We start from the raw sequence: 20,608 nt of genomic DNA on the forward strand, positions 1-20,608 counted from the left end.
CATATCTTGTTTTTGTTTTTATTTTCGTGTTTACAAAATTATGAGTTATAGGAGTGTAAGTATATTGATCACTTAATTTGGATGAAGCGTAGCTAAGTAATAATTTTACTGAGAAACTAGAAAATACTAGATGTAGTTACTATTGAAATACCTACATACTTAAAATACCCCTGTTGTAATGATATTATTACATCGATATTAAATAACAACTGAACATCTAAAAATATAATTATCAATAGCAGTGAAAACCATAATTTTAATACCACTTCATATTTCTTTCTTCCAAATCAGGTAAGTATAATATTACTTTTCAATAACGACTAAAAATGTAAATTTCTTACTTTCTATCTGTTTAACATAGAGTAGTAGAGCACATACTAAGAGTATATACTAGAGTTCATTTTTACTACAAAACATAATATAATATTCATTTTTTACTAAAAAAATACAACATTTATTTTTTAAGAAGGCATCTTTTATACAAAAATAAATTTTCTTTCTTTTGGTAGGTATTTATATTTATCAAGTTTTTAACTAAGTTTAGGTTAGTAAATAATTTAACTATACTTAGAAATCATTTATATTTATATTACTAAATAAATATAATACATTTAAAAATCATTTAACTTAGGCTGAATTTAAGAATTTTTATTTTATTTTTAAATTGTATTTATGATTTATAATTTGATGTCATACAGTAAATTGTATTGTCAATATTAAGATACTGATAATTCGTAGATAAACTCAATCTTTAGAAAATCTCAGCAATGGAAAACAGTGGTTAACTTTTCTTCAAGATATTGACATAGAAAGATAAAAAAAAAAGTATATGGCATAACTAGATAACTTTAATGGCCGATTTTGTACCATAGTGCATTGGTTGGGAATACATATTATGTTTATTGTTAATAAAACCCAATATATAATAAATTAATATAATAATATTGTGTTTGATTACATAGTATAAATTTTGGATTTAAAAATGTTAAATATTTTTCTCAAAATAGTAATTATTGGTAGTTATTGCAATAATATTTTAATTAAAAGGCTATTAAAATTTTAAACCTAGCTAAATTATTTTACACAATTGTTCATAAAAATATAAAGAAAAACATATATTAAAAAAAAATAAGTACAAAAGGAAACTTACTAAATTATATTTATCCGGGACTTTTTAAACCATTGATATGAATTAGTTTTATAACACAAAACAATTCCATATTTTAGGTTCAATAGTTTGCACAAATTGGAAAAGAAATTAAGGTAGAATAAATCTTCAATATTAGTAAGTATTATTGAATGTATTATTTTCAGCAGGTTCTTCAATTTTATTTCGATATTTTTTTTTCTGTGACTTGAAAACAATTGAAGAGTTTTTCATCTGATTGAAATTTAAAAATTCACTATGAAATGTGTGGTTTTTCACTTTATGAGAGCTAAACAAAATTATACTAAACACATTACTTAAGTGGTAATTAATTTTATAATGATGTATATTTAAGGATAGCTAAGTATTTTGCTAATTAGACCTAAGAGTTAATCTTAATTGAAAGACGTAAGGCACTATTTTGCCGAAGAGCAGAGTATAATTGCTTAATTCAATAGGTAAGTTCTCACTACTCAGTGCCGTATTTATCGTCTTGCAATAATGAGTATATAGTTTATAGTAAGTATAGCATTTTTTCTATTGAAATTTAGTTAAATGAGAAGGAATGAAATATACTACAAAATATATACATTTGTCAATTTGTCATATTAGGAAAGTATATAAAAATAATAATACGTTTTTGGTAGTCTTTTGGATTTTCTAGAGACTAGAAAGTAACAGGTACTCACTCATACTGAATGCTCATGAAACAAATTAAACATATATTATTCTATTATTCTGCAATTTTTTGACTCAATGAAATGCATCTGAAAAATGATTAATCATCACCGACCTTTGCACGATGTCCCCGTGCACGCATTCTCACCCACTACCAAGGCCGAGGACAATATAAAAAACATCATGATTTGACAACTCCGTTCGTAATTTTCAATGGGGTTATCATAGCTAATGACGATTTTCCGTGGTCATGGTTATGTTCGTGAATTTCCGGTAAGTTTTGATCAATAGTATTTAAATAACACCACTATCCAGAAATAAAACAGTTTTTGTAATAATATGTAACAGATAGATCGACTACTCATAATCATCTATTTAAAGTGATATCTTCGCTAAAAAACTTTTTTTGTTTTTTATAACGAGTACAATTAAAATAAATAAGAACAGTTTTGTATTAACCATTAGTTTAAATTGAAATTTAAAAAATGTTTTCAAATCTTTCAATCAAAGAGCGACAATATATATTAAAAGAATTTCCTGAATTATCACCAAATTTAATAAAACGTTACGAAAAGACGTTTATTAGGTAATGTTAATTTTCAAAATATTTCATATTATGATATTTGTAATTAGTCATTATTAATATTACTATAGTGTCATCGCATTTTAATTTAATTGAATTCTATTATAGGTACTATCATAGTTACATTAATAGTCTTTTAAAGTATTTGCACTTAATTTTTCCGTCATAATTAACACAATGCATATGTTTACATATTTTTATATGTGCATTCGTTTTAGCTACCATGAACATACCTGACTATTCATTATATAATTGGAACTCATATTTTTGTGGTTGAGTCTTGAATTGAAATATTTGTTTTTTTCTTTATTGTTATTTTTTTTAGTCTAATTTAAACTATGGTGGTGTACCTAAGCTTTGAAAAAAAATAGAAAACAGTGCATTGGAAAAATATTAACATGAATAATAACTATTATTAGTATTTAGTAGTACCTATTAGTTGTATTATTGATGATTGTAAACAATTATTTAACAATTTAGTATGAAATGTTTGAAAAATGTAAATTATTTTGTGTCGAAATACAAATACAAATTAATAATACGTAACAGCCGGTTTAAGTAGTACGTAAACCATACACAATACCATAAATTGTACGTAGGTATTTTATAACTAATTTAACTTATTTTAGTTAATTTAATTATAATTGTAGACATTGAAGTGTGCTTAGAAGTTGCATAATTTTTATAATAATAATTAGATATGACACCGACAACGATGGATATTTGGATGTCGAAGACCTCAAAGGAATGATGATGGTGCGTGGTGTTCCATGGACTCACTCAGCAATTGTACGGCTCATCAAAGACGCAGATGAAGATGGTGATGGGAAACTAAGTTTTCGTGAGGTCAGTGTGATTATGTTTATTAAATATTTACATGCCTTCTATTAATTTTTTTTTGCTGTTTGCTGTTAAAATTGAATAGAATACTATCACGATATAATTTTTAGTTAAAAATTATTTATTTATGTAACAAAAAAAAACATTAGTTCAAATCAACCATTCAAATAAAAATCAAACATTTTTTAGGTTCACTGTGAGACGATGAATTATGTTATGTTAGTGCAACACCAGTTTTCGAAAAAATCTTTGTTTTAATTCAAGAATTAAAAACTCTGGAGACTAAATTAATTAAATTAATTTTTAATTTTTCCTATTTTAAACAATGCTGTTGATTTAAAATGAAAATATATATCAAAAAAATATAATTGGTATTTCAGATTACGTGTTAAAAAAGAGTAAGAACCTGTACTACAACGAACTCGGAAAAATTGAATATACAAAACTGCATCTTTAGTCTATCCAAAAGAGTAGCTACTCAAATAGAACGCTGTCTCTTCTAGTAAAAAAATGATTAATTTTCAACAATAACAATGTTAATAATAATATCTGGTACTGAAATTATTGTTCTGTAGACAATGTAAATTATGTAGACCACGTATTGCGAAACCACCACTATTTTTTCAAATTGTGTTATTCATTGTCTTCTTAGAGTCTTAACAATGTCTACAATTATAAGCTAATGCTGCATAATTTTTTTCTAAAACAACGAATCTTGCTTCCTTTTTATTTTTTACAACGTTTTACTTGTACCTATGGATTATTATTAAGCACTTACTAAGAAATGATACCCTAAGATATAGTGTTTAAGTTCATATTATAATAAATTCTATTGTTCGTAGCTCATGTTAAATCAGAATAAATGAATAATACAAAAATACATTTAAGTACATAAATAGGTTAAATATTTGTGAATAGAAACCTCAACAAATTTTAAAATATTTCAAAGTAATTTATTTCTAACATTCGACAATATTATTAATAATTACTTTAAAAACCATTTTAAATAAAATCATTTATCCTCTTTAAAGTTGAAACTAGGTACTAAAATATAACTATTGAAATTTAAAACATTTTTTAAGTGATATAGATAACGGCATATTAACTGTGAGAAAGGTTAGGATATCAATTATTCGTCGAATGAATTTTTTAGAATTAATAACCAAGTGTGAACACTGACATAGATACTCCAATTTCTAAAATGACATAATATTTTTAATTTCTCAGCGCGCGCCTGAGTAAAATAATAAAAACAATAATATGCAGGATTTCGTACGACAATATTACATTGTATTTCGTATTGCAACATGAAAACTGATTTTCAGTTGAAAATGAGATCGTACGATGTACAAAATATGAAGGCATACTGCAGCCATAATACACAAAATCGAAAATGGTTGATACCACAAAAAATAATATTAAAGGTATTATCCCAATGACTATGTTACAATGAATGGCTATAGAAAAAACGCTTAAACGTTTTTCTGTGTGGCTTGGGGTGGCATGTTATACTAATGCAATATATTATACCACGTTGACACGGAAAATCGGAAAAGATGGGGACGATATGAAACTGTTTTAAACTCTTAGGATTCTCGGAATTCCGTATGGGGGTGCGTAAGAAAATTGTTTGTAGGTTAATGCGTTAAATTAAATATTATAATTAAATATTTTAATCGCTTTGTGTAAACGGTTGAGTGCACGACCAGCGCTGGATGTTGTCCTATAGGATTTCGAAATACTTCGTATGCGACGTTATTATATTCTAAATAGTTTCCACGGCCGGAAATTATTATCACACTACCCGATGCTGAAATTGGTAAAACTATTAATAGTCTCGCTGAAAAACGGCGTCATCCTCAAAGTTGGCCAAAAATGTTAAAAGTGTCATAAATAAAACTAGCGTTATGCACCGAAATGTTTCTTGTAAATATAATATAAAGACGTGTAAAATTATTGTTCACTTTGACATTGTTTCTATGGTTTTGTTTCCGTGCGATCTGAAACCGTGATTGGTTATCGATCGAGCAGTGATTCGCGAAACACTTACGCCTGATCGAGTATTATCATCTGCATGCTTTGTTATTTAGTACATATGTACTATTTTTCAATGTACAGCAAACACGTATATGCTTCTTGTACTAGCGCCATCTGCAACTCTATGCGATGACTGTATACAATTCTCATTTAAGATATTGGCAAATGTGTAAATTAAATATCTAAATAAAACGATAACCCCCTACCCCCCTGCAGACTGTATTGAAGTAATTAATAATTTACGTTAGTCGACCTCATCCTCGAAAAAGCACCAATTTACGTGCTGTGTATATGGGTTTGTTTGTTCTTATTAATATTATTGTAATAATTTAACTTTCGCAGTTTCTGATAACGCAACGCAAAAACGTGGAATGGGCTCGCCGAGTGTTGTGTGCCCTGCCAGAGATCGACGTCGGCCGCGTGGGCGTCAAAGGGGCTAAGAAATACTTCGAAGCCAAACAGCCATTACCTCCTCAAGCAAACCACAAGAATAATATGTCATATTAAATGAAGAACAAACGATTATTGCACATAAATAATACTTCATACATAGTGTCTCAAGGTGGTTTTCCTTCCCCCCACACATCTATTTTTTTCTGATAACCTATTAACTAATTTCATTTTATATAATTGTTATTTGTTACTAAATTATAGAAAGCCACATTCGTTATGCTATACCATCATATATAGGTAGAAGTTTTGTGGTTACTTGAACTCAATATTGAAAAAATTCAAGTTTTTTTGAGTTTCTTAAAAGTTTGAAATGACCGATATTAATTAAAAGTTAAACTACTAATTTCTATAAAGGTTTGGAACTTAATTATATAAATTCTCAAACATTAGACAGGTGAAGTATTGCGCCTATATATATATAGGTACTAGTGGTGAGCGTCAAACGACAATATATATTGGCAATTGGGTGACAAACACCACAAAGTCCACTCCACAGGTTAAATACAAGACTAACGTCGAAAATTTTTGTAACACATTTTATAAATAGCATTAAATAAGGATTCAAAAATTAAATGACCGTATCTATGATAATTTATTAGCACACGATTAACGCACTTGTAAAAATAAATTATTATTATTGTTAATAAATTATATAGTTTATAATGTAGACACATAAAAAAGTACTGTTCATTAATGTGAAGAAGATAAATGTTTATGAAATAGTATTTACAATTCTTTATAGTATTTTGACAACAAGTGTTTTATTTCATCAACTATCCTGATCAGAACACATCAATACAATATATTTTCTAATATATTATAAAACTTAAAAAAAAAAAAAAAATATAAGCCTCTTACTCTTGTATATGAGTACAATGATAAGGAAGTAATATAATGTTCTATGACTTAAAAGTTCATTCATTTCTCATAAATATTTGAATTTGTATTGGTTGATGGTAAATAAAGATACACTCATATGGCATTCATAAACACGGTAAATATATTATTTTATGCACGAACACGACGACACTTCTTGTTCTTAATAGTTGATTGCATAATACCATTGAACCATATTTTTATCACCAAAATCGATGTTTCAATGAAATATTTCAAAAACAAATGAGTAATCAGTATAATACAATAATATATGCAACTGACATTTATCATCATATACTCAAAATACATCAAATATGCAGATAATTTACTACCTATGAATATTATATTGTTCATTGTGAGTAGTTGGTACAAAATTATTTTCCTTAGTGAAATATTGTATACATCCCACATGTATTATAGTCTTATAATATATTTATACACGTAGGTACGCTGATGAAGTTTCCAAACTTAAAACAATAAAATTGTATTATATTGTCTGTATGTTATATTGCAGTTATATTCTGAAATGTTCTGTGCAATTAGACTGAAAAGATCTGAAAGCTTATTTTTTTTATAAAGTTTCCTAATATTTACCAAATCCAATTGTATGTCATATTATTATAAAAAGTTGAAAAGAAATTATTGGTTGGACAAACTGATAGAAATTTGAATTTTTAAAGTACCCATAGATTATAGTAGTTATTCGAATACATGTTATTGACAGTATCTTAACTGTTATGGAAAATAAACATTTTAAACAATAAAACAATAATTTTTGATTTTATATTTCAATGAAATATTTATTATCCTCATCAAATTGTATAATACGGAATCAATAACTATAATATATATATATATATGTATGGATTTATGTATTATAATTTGCGTCGTGGTCATCACTCTGAAACTTCAGATTTAGTATTAACTTTTTTTGTTAAATTTTACAAAACTATGTGATATCTCAATATAACATTGGAAAACCATACATTGTGTCAGTCACACTAACCATGTTTTTACACGTAGGGTCACTTTTAAGGTTAACGCGATGGTGAGTTTTATTACAATCAGTAGAGTATGCGATCCGGAAATCAAACGCGTACATTTCAAGCTGGTATTAATAATATGAGCCTAATGTGATTTAAATATATATCACCTACTGGATTTTGAGTCATACCTTCATAATCTCATGAGCTCGTATGCACTTACTAATAATCTCTTATAATCTGGTTTACAAATCTCAATTAGTTGAATTTGTTTACCTACTAAACTATTCGATCGCGAAAGCTCGGAATCTATATAGGCTGGTAACACGAAATGCACCTTTATGAGTGATTCTCCATAAGAAGATTACGCACACCAAATATTGTGAATATTGTTTAGTATTCAAAACACAAACTAATTGTTAAATAATTAAACTATCGCGTTGCCAACATAATAGGGAATGCGCATCATAATATATGTTTGGTATTTAAATAATTTAAGGCAGAGACAAAAGGTAAACAATCTAACAAAAATAGTATACTATTAAATGTTGTTAGAGAAGTAGGAAAAAATAAAAGAAACGGATGTGTGTAAAAAGAAAACAATTTAAGTACACGTGAAGAATATTATTTTAGATAATTCCAAACTATAAAATTATTTTTTGACAAACAATAAAATATAGGATTGTTTTTTCGCGTGGTTATTCATATTAAATATTGTTCTCATAGCTGAATAAAATGAAAATAACATGCTTTGGACATCGAATGGATTATAGTGATTTTTAGATTTACAAAATTATGATTTTTTTCCTATCTGAAAATTATTTACTTTGCACTGAAAGTATTTGAAAGGTAGGCGGCAGACTAAGAAAATTCGACCAGGGAAAATAACAGTTTAAGTGGCCTTAGTTTAGTTACGGTCACCTATCACCAATCACCATAACTCACGGCGTTGAACTGGTGAAGGCGTATATACACTACAGTTCACAGATAATAATAAGTAGTAATATACTACTAAAAATCATAGTAACTACAATATTTCCATTGATAAAAAAATATTATAGTTAATGCAACAGTTCATCCATTCTTGCTATTTAGTTAGATACTTAGATCTACGATCTGCGACTAAAATTATAGACCATTACCGTTATTTTTAAGGATTGGACCGCCTCGTATATATAAGGCAGCGAACATATTATAATATGGTATACTTCAACAATCAACATGGTGTAACTTACTGATAACTGATAATAGATACCGAAAACATTTTTAGATTCTGAGAGGATCAATTAATGAACTGATTCTACAATCATGGATGTTTTTGTTGTGTCAATCATTACTTTTTAGAGCAGTGAGACCTTCAGGCTTCAACTTCAATATCTTTTCTTGTAGAAAAAGTTTTTCAAAAAAATAAATCTTTTGCGTTTAAGTCACACTCGTTGAAAATAAATGACCATTTTTCGATAAACAATGCTTCGTACAAAAATCGTTGTTCAAATATTAGTCATTCATTCTAAATATAATATCACAACACAAAACTCTTATTTTTCAAGGTGAGCATTTTCTAGTCAATATGATACAATTTTTAAATTATTTTAATTCTATTTGAATTATTATTATATATACCTATTTAAAATATCTACATGTTTTGATTTTTCCTGATTTACCTATGCTGATTCATGGTCAAAAAGATTAATTATTGAATACAAACTTCCTTATAATATTTCCTTACATGAATCAAAAAACATTAAAAATACCTTGTCACAATTTTTTTATAGATTTTTTATAAGTTCAAACTTCAACAAAATTGAATATTTAAATTACAATAAAATTTACAAATAATAATTTTTCACTAACACTGTTGGTTATTCTCTTGTAATTTAATAAATTGTAATCGTAGAGAAATGAAACTTTCCACCGTTTTCTGTACTCTGTAGTATAGTTTTTATGCACTATACAATTTTTATAATATTTAGACTAACTGAAATGTATTTATACAATGAATCTATATTAAGTATTAACTATATTAACTCTAATTTACGGGGTACCGACATACATATGATTATTTCACCCTGCTAAGTTTCAAAATCATTTTAACAATTATATGAGAGGGTTTCCTCACCGAAATAGGCAACCTTCCCCATGAGTGTTCATGTTTTATTATTTGTATACAAAATACGGAAATGTACAGCATAAACAAAATTATTATAAAATATAATGTACCTCACCTTAGAATCGATTTTTATTAACCTACAATTAACACAAGCATTACAATGAAGAATCTCAATTTGTTACTCAATGGTGATAGGTACATAGGTACACTCAAAACTAATTATGTAGTAGACGCAAGTTCAGCTTATTTTTCTTAATCGTGTTATTCTCACGTCACGAAGAAAATTAAAATTTCATGGATAGTAGGGATTTGAAATATAATGCCCACACCATGTTGTAGGTCGTAAATGGAATTTTCAAATCTGAAATTGAAAAAAAAAAATATTTTTTTCTATTTCTTAATCAATTTGCTAAGGAAACTAAAACGTTTTTTATTTAAAACAACTTTAAAAGGTCAATAATGATTGATTAAACATTTAATGCGTATCCAATAAGCGCACTTTATAAAAAATACCACCCACCACAAATTCAAGTTATAAATGTTCAAATTTTTTTTTTAAAATTAATAACTTGAACCTTAATTTATATTTCCTGATTTTAACAAATGTATTTTTATATAAAATGCCGATATTCAGATACTGGTATAACTATAAAAGTGCAAAATAGTTACTAACAATACTTTGGTGTGATGTCAGAGTTGTGACAAGGACACATGTAAAGTTCTGAATATTATTAATTATGACACGTCAATTGAACAAATGGTATTTGTCATAAGTACATCGTGATTGTTCATTAATGCAGTGTACCTATTATTATGTGTACCTTTGTATTTTACATGTGTTTGATGGTATTATGACAAGTCAAATGACAACAGCAAACCAATATTTATTGTCACCGAGTGCGTAATAGCTAAACTTGCTATTAGTTTAAACACATTTTCTTCAGTGACAGTTTGTACTTTATCGTGGCCAAAATCTTAAAATACAAATAAAATCACAAACTCAGATGCATTATCCTGTTGGTCATAATAGATCTTTAATGATCATCTTGTTGGTGGCGTATATTATACGAGTATGTATTATAATATCTATCTTTAATATTTATTATATTTAAAACTTTACTTATATAGTTAGCATAATGACATATAATTAATATATACTATACTAATGGATCAATATTCTTATAATCGTATTTATTTAAAAATATCTATAATTTTATAACATTTGTAAATGCATAAGTAAATACCTTTTTTAATTTACAATTAATTTTTTTAATAATGCAATTATATCTACTATACATTGTTACATTTTACAATATCTTTCAAATAGCGTTATTTTAATCTTAAAAAAGTGTATAGCATTTATTACGAGTCCAATGTTATGGTTATGACTACTTATGAGTAATAACTTATTATTCTTTACTTATTAACTTTTAAACTTATTGTTAGATTTCAGCTTTAGCAAATATTAATTTTTCCTCCAGGAAAACACCATTGACGTAAAATCTTATACAAATAATTATATATTAAAATTATAATTTATAATACATTAATACAATTGTAAAGTGTATGTTCTTCATTTCATGACTTACTGCGTAAAGTTGTACAAGGTACATACATTTTAATTTGAATAACAAAGATGTGATGCGATAGTTGTTTAATATTTAAGTTTTAAATGTACATGTTTTGAAATTATTGAAGAGTTCTTAACATTAAATTATAAATCCTTGACCTAAAATACTTCAATATATTTGGGATGTTCAATAATTATTAATTTTAGTTAAGTTTCTATGGCCTTATCAAAATTAATCAGTTTAAAATTTCAATTCTCATATCTTATATAATAAAACAGAATACAGTTATTATTATTCCATTAGTACTTATCAACGTTTTATCAATCAAATACTATAAAAGATTTTGAGTATTACAAAATTTACAAAAGCAAAATATAATTTTTACAGTCACATGGGTAATGAAACTATACTTTGATAATTGCATTTTTTAAAATAAAAATGAATTTGATTCTGCGTAGTTATAACTTTTTATTATTTTATCAATAGACAATTAATAGCCAAAGAATGTTTTTCATGTCACGATTATTTATATAATTTTATAAAATGTTTATTGTTAGTGTTAAAAATAGTTGAAGCTAATGAAAATAAAATGTTGTATACAATTAATATCAATGTATTTCTTTACTTTGAAATAATCATTGTCGTTGCAACTAACAGATTAAATAAATTAAATAAACTTATTTTTTTATATAAGTGGTTCGGCTTGTAAAAAATATGTTTCATACAAACCACGGACTGTAATAAATGTTATCAACTATAAATTAATAGTAATTTATTGTATCTGGTATTACGAGTATACCTATATGCTTGTTTATAAAAAAAATTTAAAATTCAGCACCCATCACTAGTATGTTATATTATAAAAATAAACAGTAGGGTACTAAATCTATATTTTTTAAAAACATTTTTTATTGTTTTCCTTTCTCTATGTTTTCATTGATGCATTACATTCTTTTTCCTCAAATATAAAATATAATTTTATTAATGATATACTCCTCAAATTGTTAGTTGCCTTATTCATTGCTTTATTATTGCTATTTCTTTTGTATTGTTATTATTATTATTATTCGAATTGTGAGTCTGACAGCCGTTCTCAAAATTGTTTGTATATGGAAAAGGACTTCCCTACTCTAAATGAGTAACAGTGAAATCTGTATCAAATACAATCCTATTAAGTACACATATTATTACAATATACCTAATTATACAATGTAACAGGACATTCATGTAATATGATTGTGAAGTGCATATTTTGTTCCAACTATATAAACACCAAATGACTATAATATTGTCGAATTTGTTGAAACTGTATTACCTATAGCACTCTATCCGTGGCTGCTAATGATAAAACATTACAGTTGTCACCACTAGATAGAGTTAGAGTTCATATTCTATGTTCTTTATTTCCTTATTATCGCGTAAAGCAATTATGTTAAAGTTATATAATTTTTATTTTTATTTATTTTTTTATTTTATTCTTCAAGAAGATAACGGGCCCCACTGAACATGTTCGTTATTATTATTTTATAAATGCATGGAAAATATGAAAAGATTTACAACACTAAATGTTCAAAAATATTTTTACAAATATTACTGTTTTGAACCTAATATTATTACATTAATCATATAAATTGTTTTGTCACCTAAAATATTTTAAAAACATTCGATTGATTCAAAAACTTGATTTTTTCTCCTTTGTTTTATAGTAGGTACCTAATGCAAATTGTGATTTTTATATTTATGTAACTACCTATCCAATATATATTACGAGTATTCATGTTTATATTTTGTATTTCCATCCTAAAAAACTGCAAGTGGTCGATGTGGGCTGGTCACGGGCATCCCTTCGCTTTTTTTATTTAAATTTTCAATCTCACTTATTTTATCCCAAAAAAATACATAATTTTTCAACATTTATAGATAGATACTTTAAAAATATATATGTTGTAGTAGGTTTTATCAAAAGGATAAAATAATAAAAAAATAAGTAAATAATAATTTAAGTAACCGGGTATCTCCACAGTTTTTAATTTTAAAGAAGACATTAAAAAGTGGATGGTTAAATTTCGGATTAAAAAGAAATAATTTATAAAATATTTCAATAATTGAATATTATAGAGTTATCTATCTACGTACACATATTTTAAAAATGTTTATAGTTAAATTAGTTTAAGTACTTAATTAATACAATTTAAAAACACATTGTGATACCTGGTTATTGCACGTGACCCATGTAAAATTGTAGTGTTGACTCTAGAGAAATAAATTACAATACATTTTACTATGGTACATTTCGTTCATACTTCAATCCAACTACATAATTTATGAATTTGAAAGTATTTTGTTACCTCTTTAGTTATTTAATATATTTATAAATTGTTGTATGCCAATTAGAAAAATATATTTTGAGGCAAAATTTGAATATATTTATATTTAAAATAATTATATAGGTAGGTACCGGGAGTTAATTAATTGATTTCGTTGTACAATAATTAATGTATTTTTAACTACTTCTTTACATGATTTAAAATTAATTAAATCTGTTGTTTGCTCTATTCATCCTGAAAAATGTTTTGCAAGAACGACTAGAAAGTAACTATTATTTTTTATATTTAACTTTATAACAAATGTCAATTTTTTTTTCATTTGACAAAAAACCACAAGAATTACCTAGGTACTTACAACTAATAATCAAATTCTTAATGTAATTGAATTTGTAGCTATCTACTTATTTTAACTCGGTTCTATACAAGCCAGTTAATATTAACTACGAAAATAAACATTTCAAAAATCATTCGTTACGGTTTTTTAAAATGTCGGTTTTTTTAATGGCATTTTAGAACGGTTCCTTTACCAACTGAAAATATAATCTAGAGGAATTCGTATATTATTATACCCGTTGTAGAAGTATAAAAGGTCTCAAAAATCGAAGTCATAAATATTTTTGAGAATTTTGTTGTGCTTAATAATTAACGTTAAACTTGTATATTATTATATGACGATTTGTTTTGTTTCGTTTTAAGTTACTTTTTATTGAACTATAGTGTCTTGTGGTTTTGACATGAGATTTTCATGCAAGGTTAACGTTTTAGCATTGATCATAAAACATTAATAATATTATGCATTTACGCGCCACTTAACCCGCGACTTGGACGACCAGCTGCAGTTGTGCCCATAATATGTACAATATTATAGTGATCGCGATTCCGTGCGTGTTCCGTCGTCGTTCTGTGGTTTTGTTTTTATATGTCTGTTTTATCAAGGTCGGCAGCGGTAGGCCGCTGGAAGAACGGGAATTCCCAGAGCCTCCTCAGCCGGGCACCTCGTCGACGCCACCGTTCCGGCTGCTGGATTCCGCGCAGCGTACGGCCGAGGCACTGGCGCGGGACACGGCTCGAGTGTCGAACAAAGTCTGGTGGACCGTCGGCAAGCTGCTACTGTCGGCGGGCGAGTCCGTCAACCACTTGTGGGACGCGGCCCTGAACGTCTCTGTCCAGCTGCTCAAGGCCGGCGGCGCGGCGTGCGGCTCGATTGCCGAACGGTTGGCCAACGTGCCGGTGATCGGGTACGGAGCGTCCGGCGTCCACCAGGCGGTCGACGTGGCGGTGAACGCGGTGGCCAGCAACGTGGCCCACGACTCGATGGTCAGGAGTCAGGCGTACGCGGTGCTCAAAGCCAAGCTGAACGAGAGCGGGGACCGCCTGCGGCCGTCCACGGTCGAGACGAGCGCTCCGGCGGCACCGCTGACCACGGCCACTGATCAGCAGGGCCCGGTCTCATTTTTTCCACTCGGATAGCGCAGTCAAGCGTGCTTTGCATAACACGTGATATCCAACAACATCGAGAGCCCTACTATGCACGCGCATGCGCCACAATAATATGTTATAGACGTCAGCTGCACACCTACTCTACTTCAGCGATTGACTATAGGGGAAACAAAACTATGGGGCCACACTAACCACTGTTCTGATAACTATTTGAAAATTGTGTTCCTTAGCTTGTATATAATCCCCGTAAAACCGTCATATTATCTCATATTTTAATAGTACGTTTTCTTCAGCAGGTTATACTCTAGACCTTATACTACTAGACAAATAATTTGTATAACCACATCATCAAGAGGTAAAACATCTCACAGTGATGAAGGCTGTCTTGAGGACAGAATACAACTATCTATACATATAAGTAACTTACTACCCTGCAATACCAAACAATATGTTATGAGTAACTCAGTAACCAAAAGGGCCCTTTATCTCATGCCGCTTTCCATATACTCGTTACTTGCGTAATAGTATAATATATGGTCTATGGTTATAAGAAAACAGGCACTTTTAATTTTTATACATTTAGTGGTTTTCAAGTTTTTTTAAGATATCAATGTTACAAATACCATTATTTGACTAATCGCAATAACTTATATGAACAGGGACGGTATTTTAGAATTATTTTTTCGAGAAGCTACGAAAGGGGTGTCATCTCTTAGTAACACCTAGTCAAAACTGTGTACCATCCAAAGCACTCCTCACTAAAATATAGTAAATATTTTTTTTCGGCTTAATAATATAGCATAAATATCTGAAAAATAAAATTTTGGACTTAGTTTTCCCACCCTCCTCCCTACCACTCGTAAGCTCTTAACCTCATCACTGTTCTTAAAAAAAACATACCAACAAAATGACTAGAAAACATGAATAATGTTATCGTCTTTAGGCCTGTGTTTACGAGCTGGGATAATAAATGTTTGTGCACCTAATGTATCATCACTTATCAGATTATCAGGTTACCAGGGCAGATTAAAAAAAGAATAAAATGGTTTAGAAATTAAAACGAAAGAAATTGACCTTGGTTCATAAGTCACAATCTATAATATAGTATAAATGTATAATATGGTCTTACCATTTCATATCTGCACTTTGAAAACTCGTCCAAATTTTAAAACACAAATTATAAAATAAGTTACACAAATTCAACTATAGTGGAAAACAATAATTCAACTTGTATAGTATCTGTATTATAAGTGTATAAATAATAGATCAATAATTAACGATGGGGGTCTTTAACAGATCCATTGACGCTGAGATCAATTTTTCAAATGACATATCATAGTCATTATAATATTATAATATTATTTATACCTGTAAGTTAGAATGCGTGTATTCGTTACAAATTTTTAATTAGTCTAGTGAAATAACAAAATGTATAATAATATAGTTATGATCAAAACCTTATACCTACAGGCTACAATATACTATACAGTGGTTTTTGAACTATGTTCCATGGGTAGAGGTTCTGTGAGAGCAACAAAGGACGGCAGCACATCCAAATTTAATATTATTGCCTAGTTGATTGTAAATTTTAATCATCGTTGTTTATAATGGTATTATAATTTTTTTTTTTAAATTGATATTCCTGGTTTATGGGCTCTTTGGATTTTTTACACAACTTGAGGGCTGTATGATCAAAAAAGTTGGAGAACCACTGCAATAATAGGTTTATTGTACATTGTAACTTATATTATATTTAACAACAAAAGAAAATAAGATAATATATTACAATGTACGAGGTAATTGTGCATATTGTTTTTATTGTATTAGAATAATAAGTTTGTACCTATACATTACTAACTACGAAATATATTATAAGTTACATGTTATTATATAATCCTATACATTTTGTTTCTAGTTTCTACTGCCTAACACAATACATTTCAAAATATTTATATAATTGTACATTATAAATTTATAATAATTTATTTATCATAGTAACTAAAAAATAAATCAGTTATTTTTATAATAGTTTATTTCTAAAGTTCTGTATTTTGTGAACCTATTTCTAAATAAAAAGTAACATGATATTTTATCTGTAAAAATGTGTTGTTTTCTAATGTTGTCTTTCGTATTTACAAATTTCTGAACAAGAAATACTTGTGTGACTGATACTGTTCGGTAACGAATATGCATTATTTTGTCAAAAACCACATAGCTTAAAACCGTACAGCAACATGTTTTCGTCTTACCAAGGTAAAATTGTAATTGTGAAACAAACATATTTAAGTTATAAGTTTTGTTAAATCCATAAGTCCATAACAATAATTTTGTTTTCGATTCCACTTACAGTTAAGACAGAGTCGAATAAGGTTCTTGTTTAAGTTTATCTACTTTGGTGTCAACAAAATTAAGTTTACTGAATTAAGACGGCTCTGGTACAATACTCATAGTGCATTAGTACATACATTATGAGCATTGAGCACTTTAAAAAAAGTTGAAAAAACATCAAATTTCATTAAAAATATATTTACATAATATCGCTAATGACATTATACAATTATTACACTTAGATTTACTAGTCTCTTCGTGAATATCGGTAAACTTGGTTAGGATTAATGTAGAATGTAGGTAACAGACAATGACAATTAAAAGAAAAAGCCATTCGCAAGATAATTAGCGATGTTAAACCACTATAGCAGAAATATAGTCAGAAATACAATACCATAAGAAATTATTATTACATTTAAAAAACCAAAGTCAGAAATTGAAATTAAATTTTTAAATTTTGCCTATTGATGTTATTTTTTTCTAAATTAAACTTAAAAATAATAATAAGTGTATTTATTTAATATTTTTCTGAATATTAATGCAATTTTAAACTCAATTCATTTTCTAATTAAAAAGTCATTTACATGAATTGTATGATTTAAAATTTAATTTTTACCTTTCGATTTAAATGCAATTCAAGCCCTGATAAAACAATGTGTAAATAAATATAAGAAAGGACCATAGCTATGACCTATAAGTATAATTCAACATCTTAAGCTTATCATAGTTTACATCACAATATGTCTTTGATAAATTAGACAAATGCTTAACTAAAAAGACAGCTGTAAAAAGTTGCAAAATTTAACCATTCGGAAATATATGACATAATCTAAAAGAAACCTAAATAACTGTTATCTACAATGAATATCGAATAACGAATTGTAGAAAATATAAATAAGCCAAATAATTGAAATTAATTTACTTTAAAATGTAACTTCTAAACATGGGACTATGTAATAAAATTGATTTGACTATTCTTAACTACTGCAAAAAACTATCTGCAGTTATTTGTGTTGCCTATAACTGCGTTTCGAGGAGTTTATTTTAACGTGTAAAACAAAATTATAATTACGTTAGATTCATACATTTGTAATTAGATTTGTATAAATGTACAACTCAAAATTAATAAAAATAATTTATTTTGAAAAATTATGATAAAATAATATGTAAAATGTATAGGAACATCAATATTAAAAATGCAGTAATTGGTTAGTTTCGAATGAGACATGATATTGTACATCATTGTTATAAATTTAGATATTATATTATATCTGATGTTTGAAAACTAATTAATGTAAAGACTAAACTACTCTAGCCTAAAAGTTAGTCAAATTTACATGGCATCCAGAAATTTAAAAAGTACTGAGTATAGTACTGAGACGAAACAATTTTCGGAGTAATTCCTCATAGTGATCTCATAATTCCTCATCAGTTTTATTATGTTTTTGGTTTTATTTAAATAGATATTCCAAACTTCAATTTTCATGAATCCGAAATTAATGGTTTCTTCAACTGCTCATATTTTAGATTAGGTAGCCTAACTTTTGTTGAACTTTTAAAAATTTAATTTAATTTTCCAAGTTTATTGCTAAATTCTTTCACTGTTATTGCGTGTTGGAATTATACAAAAAAAAATATATTTTTGTAATACACCGTAAAATTAATAAATAATAATCTGCAAAGTATGAGTGTCGACGAATTTAAACTGTGCGAGAGATTCGGATGAGAGTTCAAAATCAAATATTGCTGACTTCGGTTAGTTTGAATATCCTGAAGGCTAACGAGTAACGAGTCTGTAACTTGTAAGTTCGTACTTTCAAGAACTTGAGAACCTATCTCTAATCTCTTACTAACGTATTCCTTGAAATGGACAGAGTTTTCGAACGATATAATATTTTTATTTTTACATTGCAGGTTGGTCGCTGTGCACCTGACGAAAATTTGGACGCCGATGCGATCACTGCAGACACTACACCAACCACCGTAGCCGCCGACTCGACCGCTGCAACCACTGACCCAAACACCAAAGCCGCCGATCAATCACCTCCAACTGAAGATGGCAAACCATCGATGTTCTCTAAGTCCAAAACTGAGCTGTACAAGTCCTTATCGACCTTCGGCGATGGCTTGGGTATGGTACTGAAGGCGGTTGGCCAGGCCGCGTTAACCGCGATTGGCGTCTTGTTCGGCACTTATAACAGCGCAATCTCGGTGGTCGCGACAACAGGTGAGACGTTGTCCACTGGGTTAAATTTGGCGAACAACGTGGCTAAAAGAGTGGTGTTAGTGCGTGACTTGACTGGTGGAGTGTCCAATTTTGCCTCCGGCATGTCCACCAAGTTCCGTGAAAACACGAAATTTACCATAGCTAATCGTGAAAAGCTATTTGACGAGATGGACGAGAAACTTGAAAACCACCATCCTGAGACCGAGCCGTATCTGAGATCGTCCACCACCAACGAAGGTGGTGCAGATGGCAAATCGACTGATACGACCACTTCCGCCGCAGCTCCACCGACAAACGAAGGCAGCAAAGCTGCCGACACGACGGCCACCGAAACTGCACCAGAGACGATAACTCCAGCCTAACCACAGCGACCGCACAGTACCACGTTATTATCATTTTATAATTTCCAACATACCATTTTTCTTCGTAATCAAGTAGCCAAGTTGTCACGTACATTCATACTCGACAAAAACCTTAGACTACTTCAATCTAGTATCATAACAATTATTGTAACAACATTGTAACAGTATAAAATTATACTTAATATACTCGTCGTTAATTCGGGTTTAAGGGTGTCGGAGTAGGATATATTTCAATGAAGGGTAAAAGTGTATTTCTAGTTAAGTGAAACGAAATCCGTAAGATAGACATTACAGAAACATGAATTCAAACAATTTCAATGATCAAAAATTAATTTACAGGAAAAACGATATTGTCTATAATAGAAACTCTGATTTTGTTTAGGTATTTTTTTTCATATGGATGGGGGAAATTTTATTATTATAACTCTAAATATTGCCAAAAAAACTACAAAAAGTCTTAAGATCCTCCCCCCCTTCCACCCAAAAAAAGATATATTTCTGTCAATTGAAGTGCGTGAAAGTTTTTCATGTGATGTAAATATTTTTAATATCAAAAATTCTCTGCTTTGACACTCAAATCTTAAGCGTACCTATTTAAAATTTAATCATTTTAAATAGCATTAAGGAGACCCTGAGTTATATTGTA

At 28.7% G+C, this 20,608-nt stretch overlaps 2 protein-coding genes across 3 annotated transcripts; both read left to right on the forward strand.

Annotated features, from left to right (window-relative positions):
- Positions 1-2,310: 2,310 nt before the first annotated feature.
- On the forward strand, positions 2,311-6,728 carry LOC111033128 (EF-hand domain-containing protein D2 homolog). The gene is made up of 3 exons (XM_022313728.1): positions 2,311-2,411; positions 3,107-3,254; positions 5,628-6,728. The coding sequence occupies exons 1-3, from the start codon at positions 2,311-2,313 to the stop codon at positions 5,790-5,792; spliced, it is 414 nt and encodes a 137-aa protein (XP_022169420.1). The 3' UTR covers positions 5,793-6,728.
- A 3,790-nt stretch (positions 6,729-10,518) lies between these two features.
- LOC111033122 lies at positions 10,519-20,599 on the forward strand. 2 transcript variants are annotated; one of them, XM_022313719.1, is made up of 2 exons: positions 10,519-10,777; positions 14,542-16,825. In XM_022313719.1, the coding sequence occupies exons 1-2, from the start codon at positions 10,712-10,714 to the stop codon at positions 15,073-15,075; spliced, it is 600 nt and encodes a 199-aa protein (XP_022169411.1). In that variant the 5' UTR covers positions 10,519-10,711; the 3' UTR covers positions 15,076-16,825. The 2 variants fall into 2 exon arrangements, with proteins under 2 accessions (XP_022169411.1, XP_022169410.1); XM_022313718.1 differs by lacking the exon at positions 14,542-16,825 and adding an exon at positions 19,288-20,599 and having other exon boundaries at positions 10,557-10,777.
- The last annotated feature ends 9 nt before the right edge of the window (positions 20,600-20,608 follow it).

Source organism: Myzus persicae, unplaced genomic scaffold (genome assembly GCF_001856785.1).
Source record: "Myzus persicae strain clone G006 unplaced genomic scaffold, MPER_G0061.0, whole genome shotgun sequence".
NCBI classification, from domain to species: domain Eukaryota; kingdom Metazoa; phylum Arthropoda; class Insecta; order Hemiptera; family Aphididae; genus Myzus; species Myzus persicae.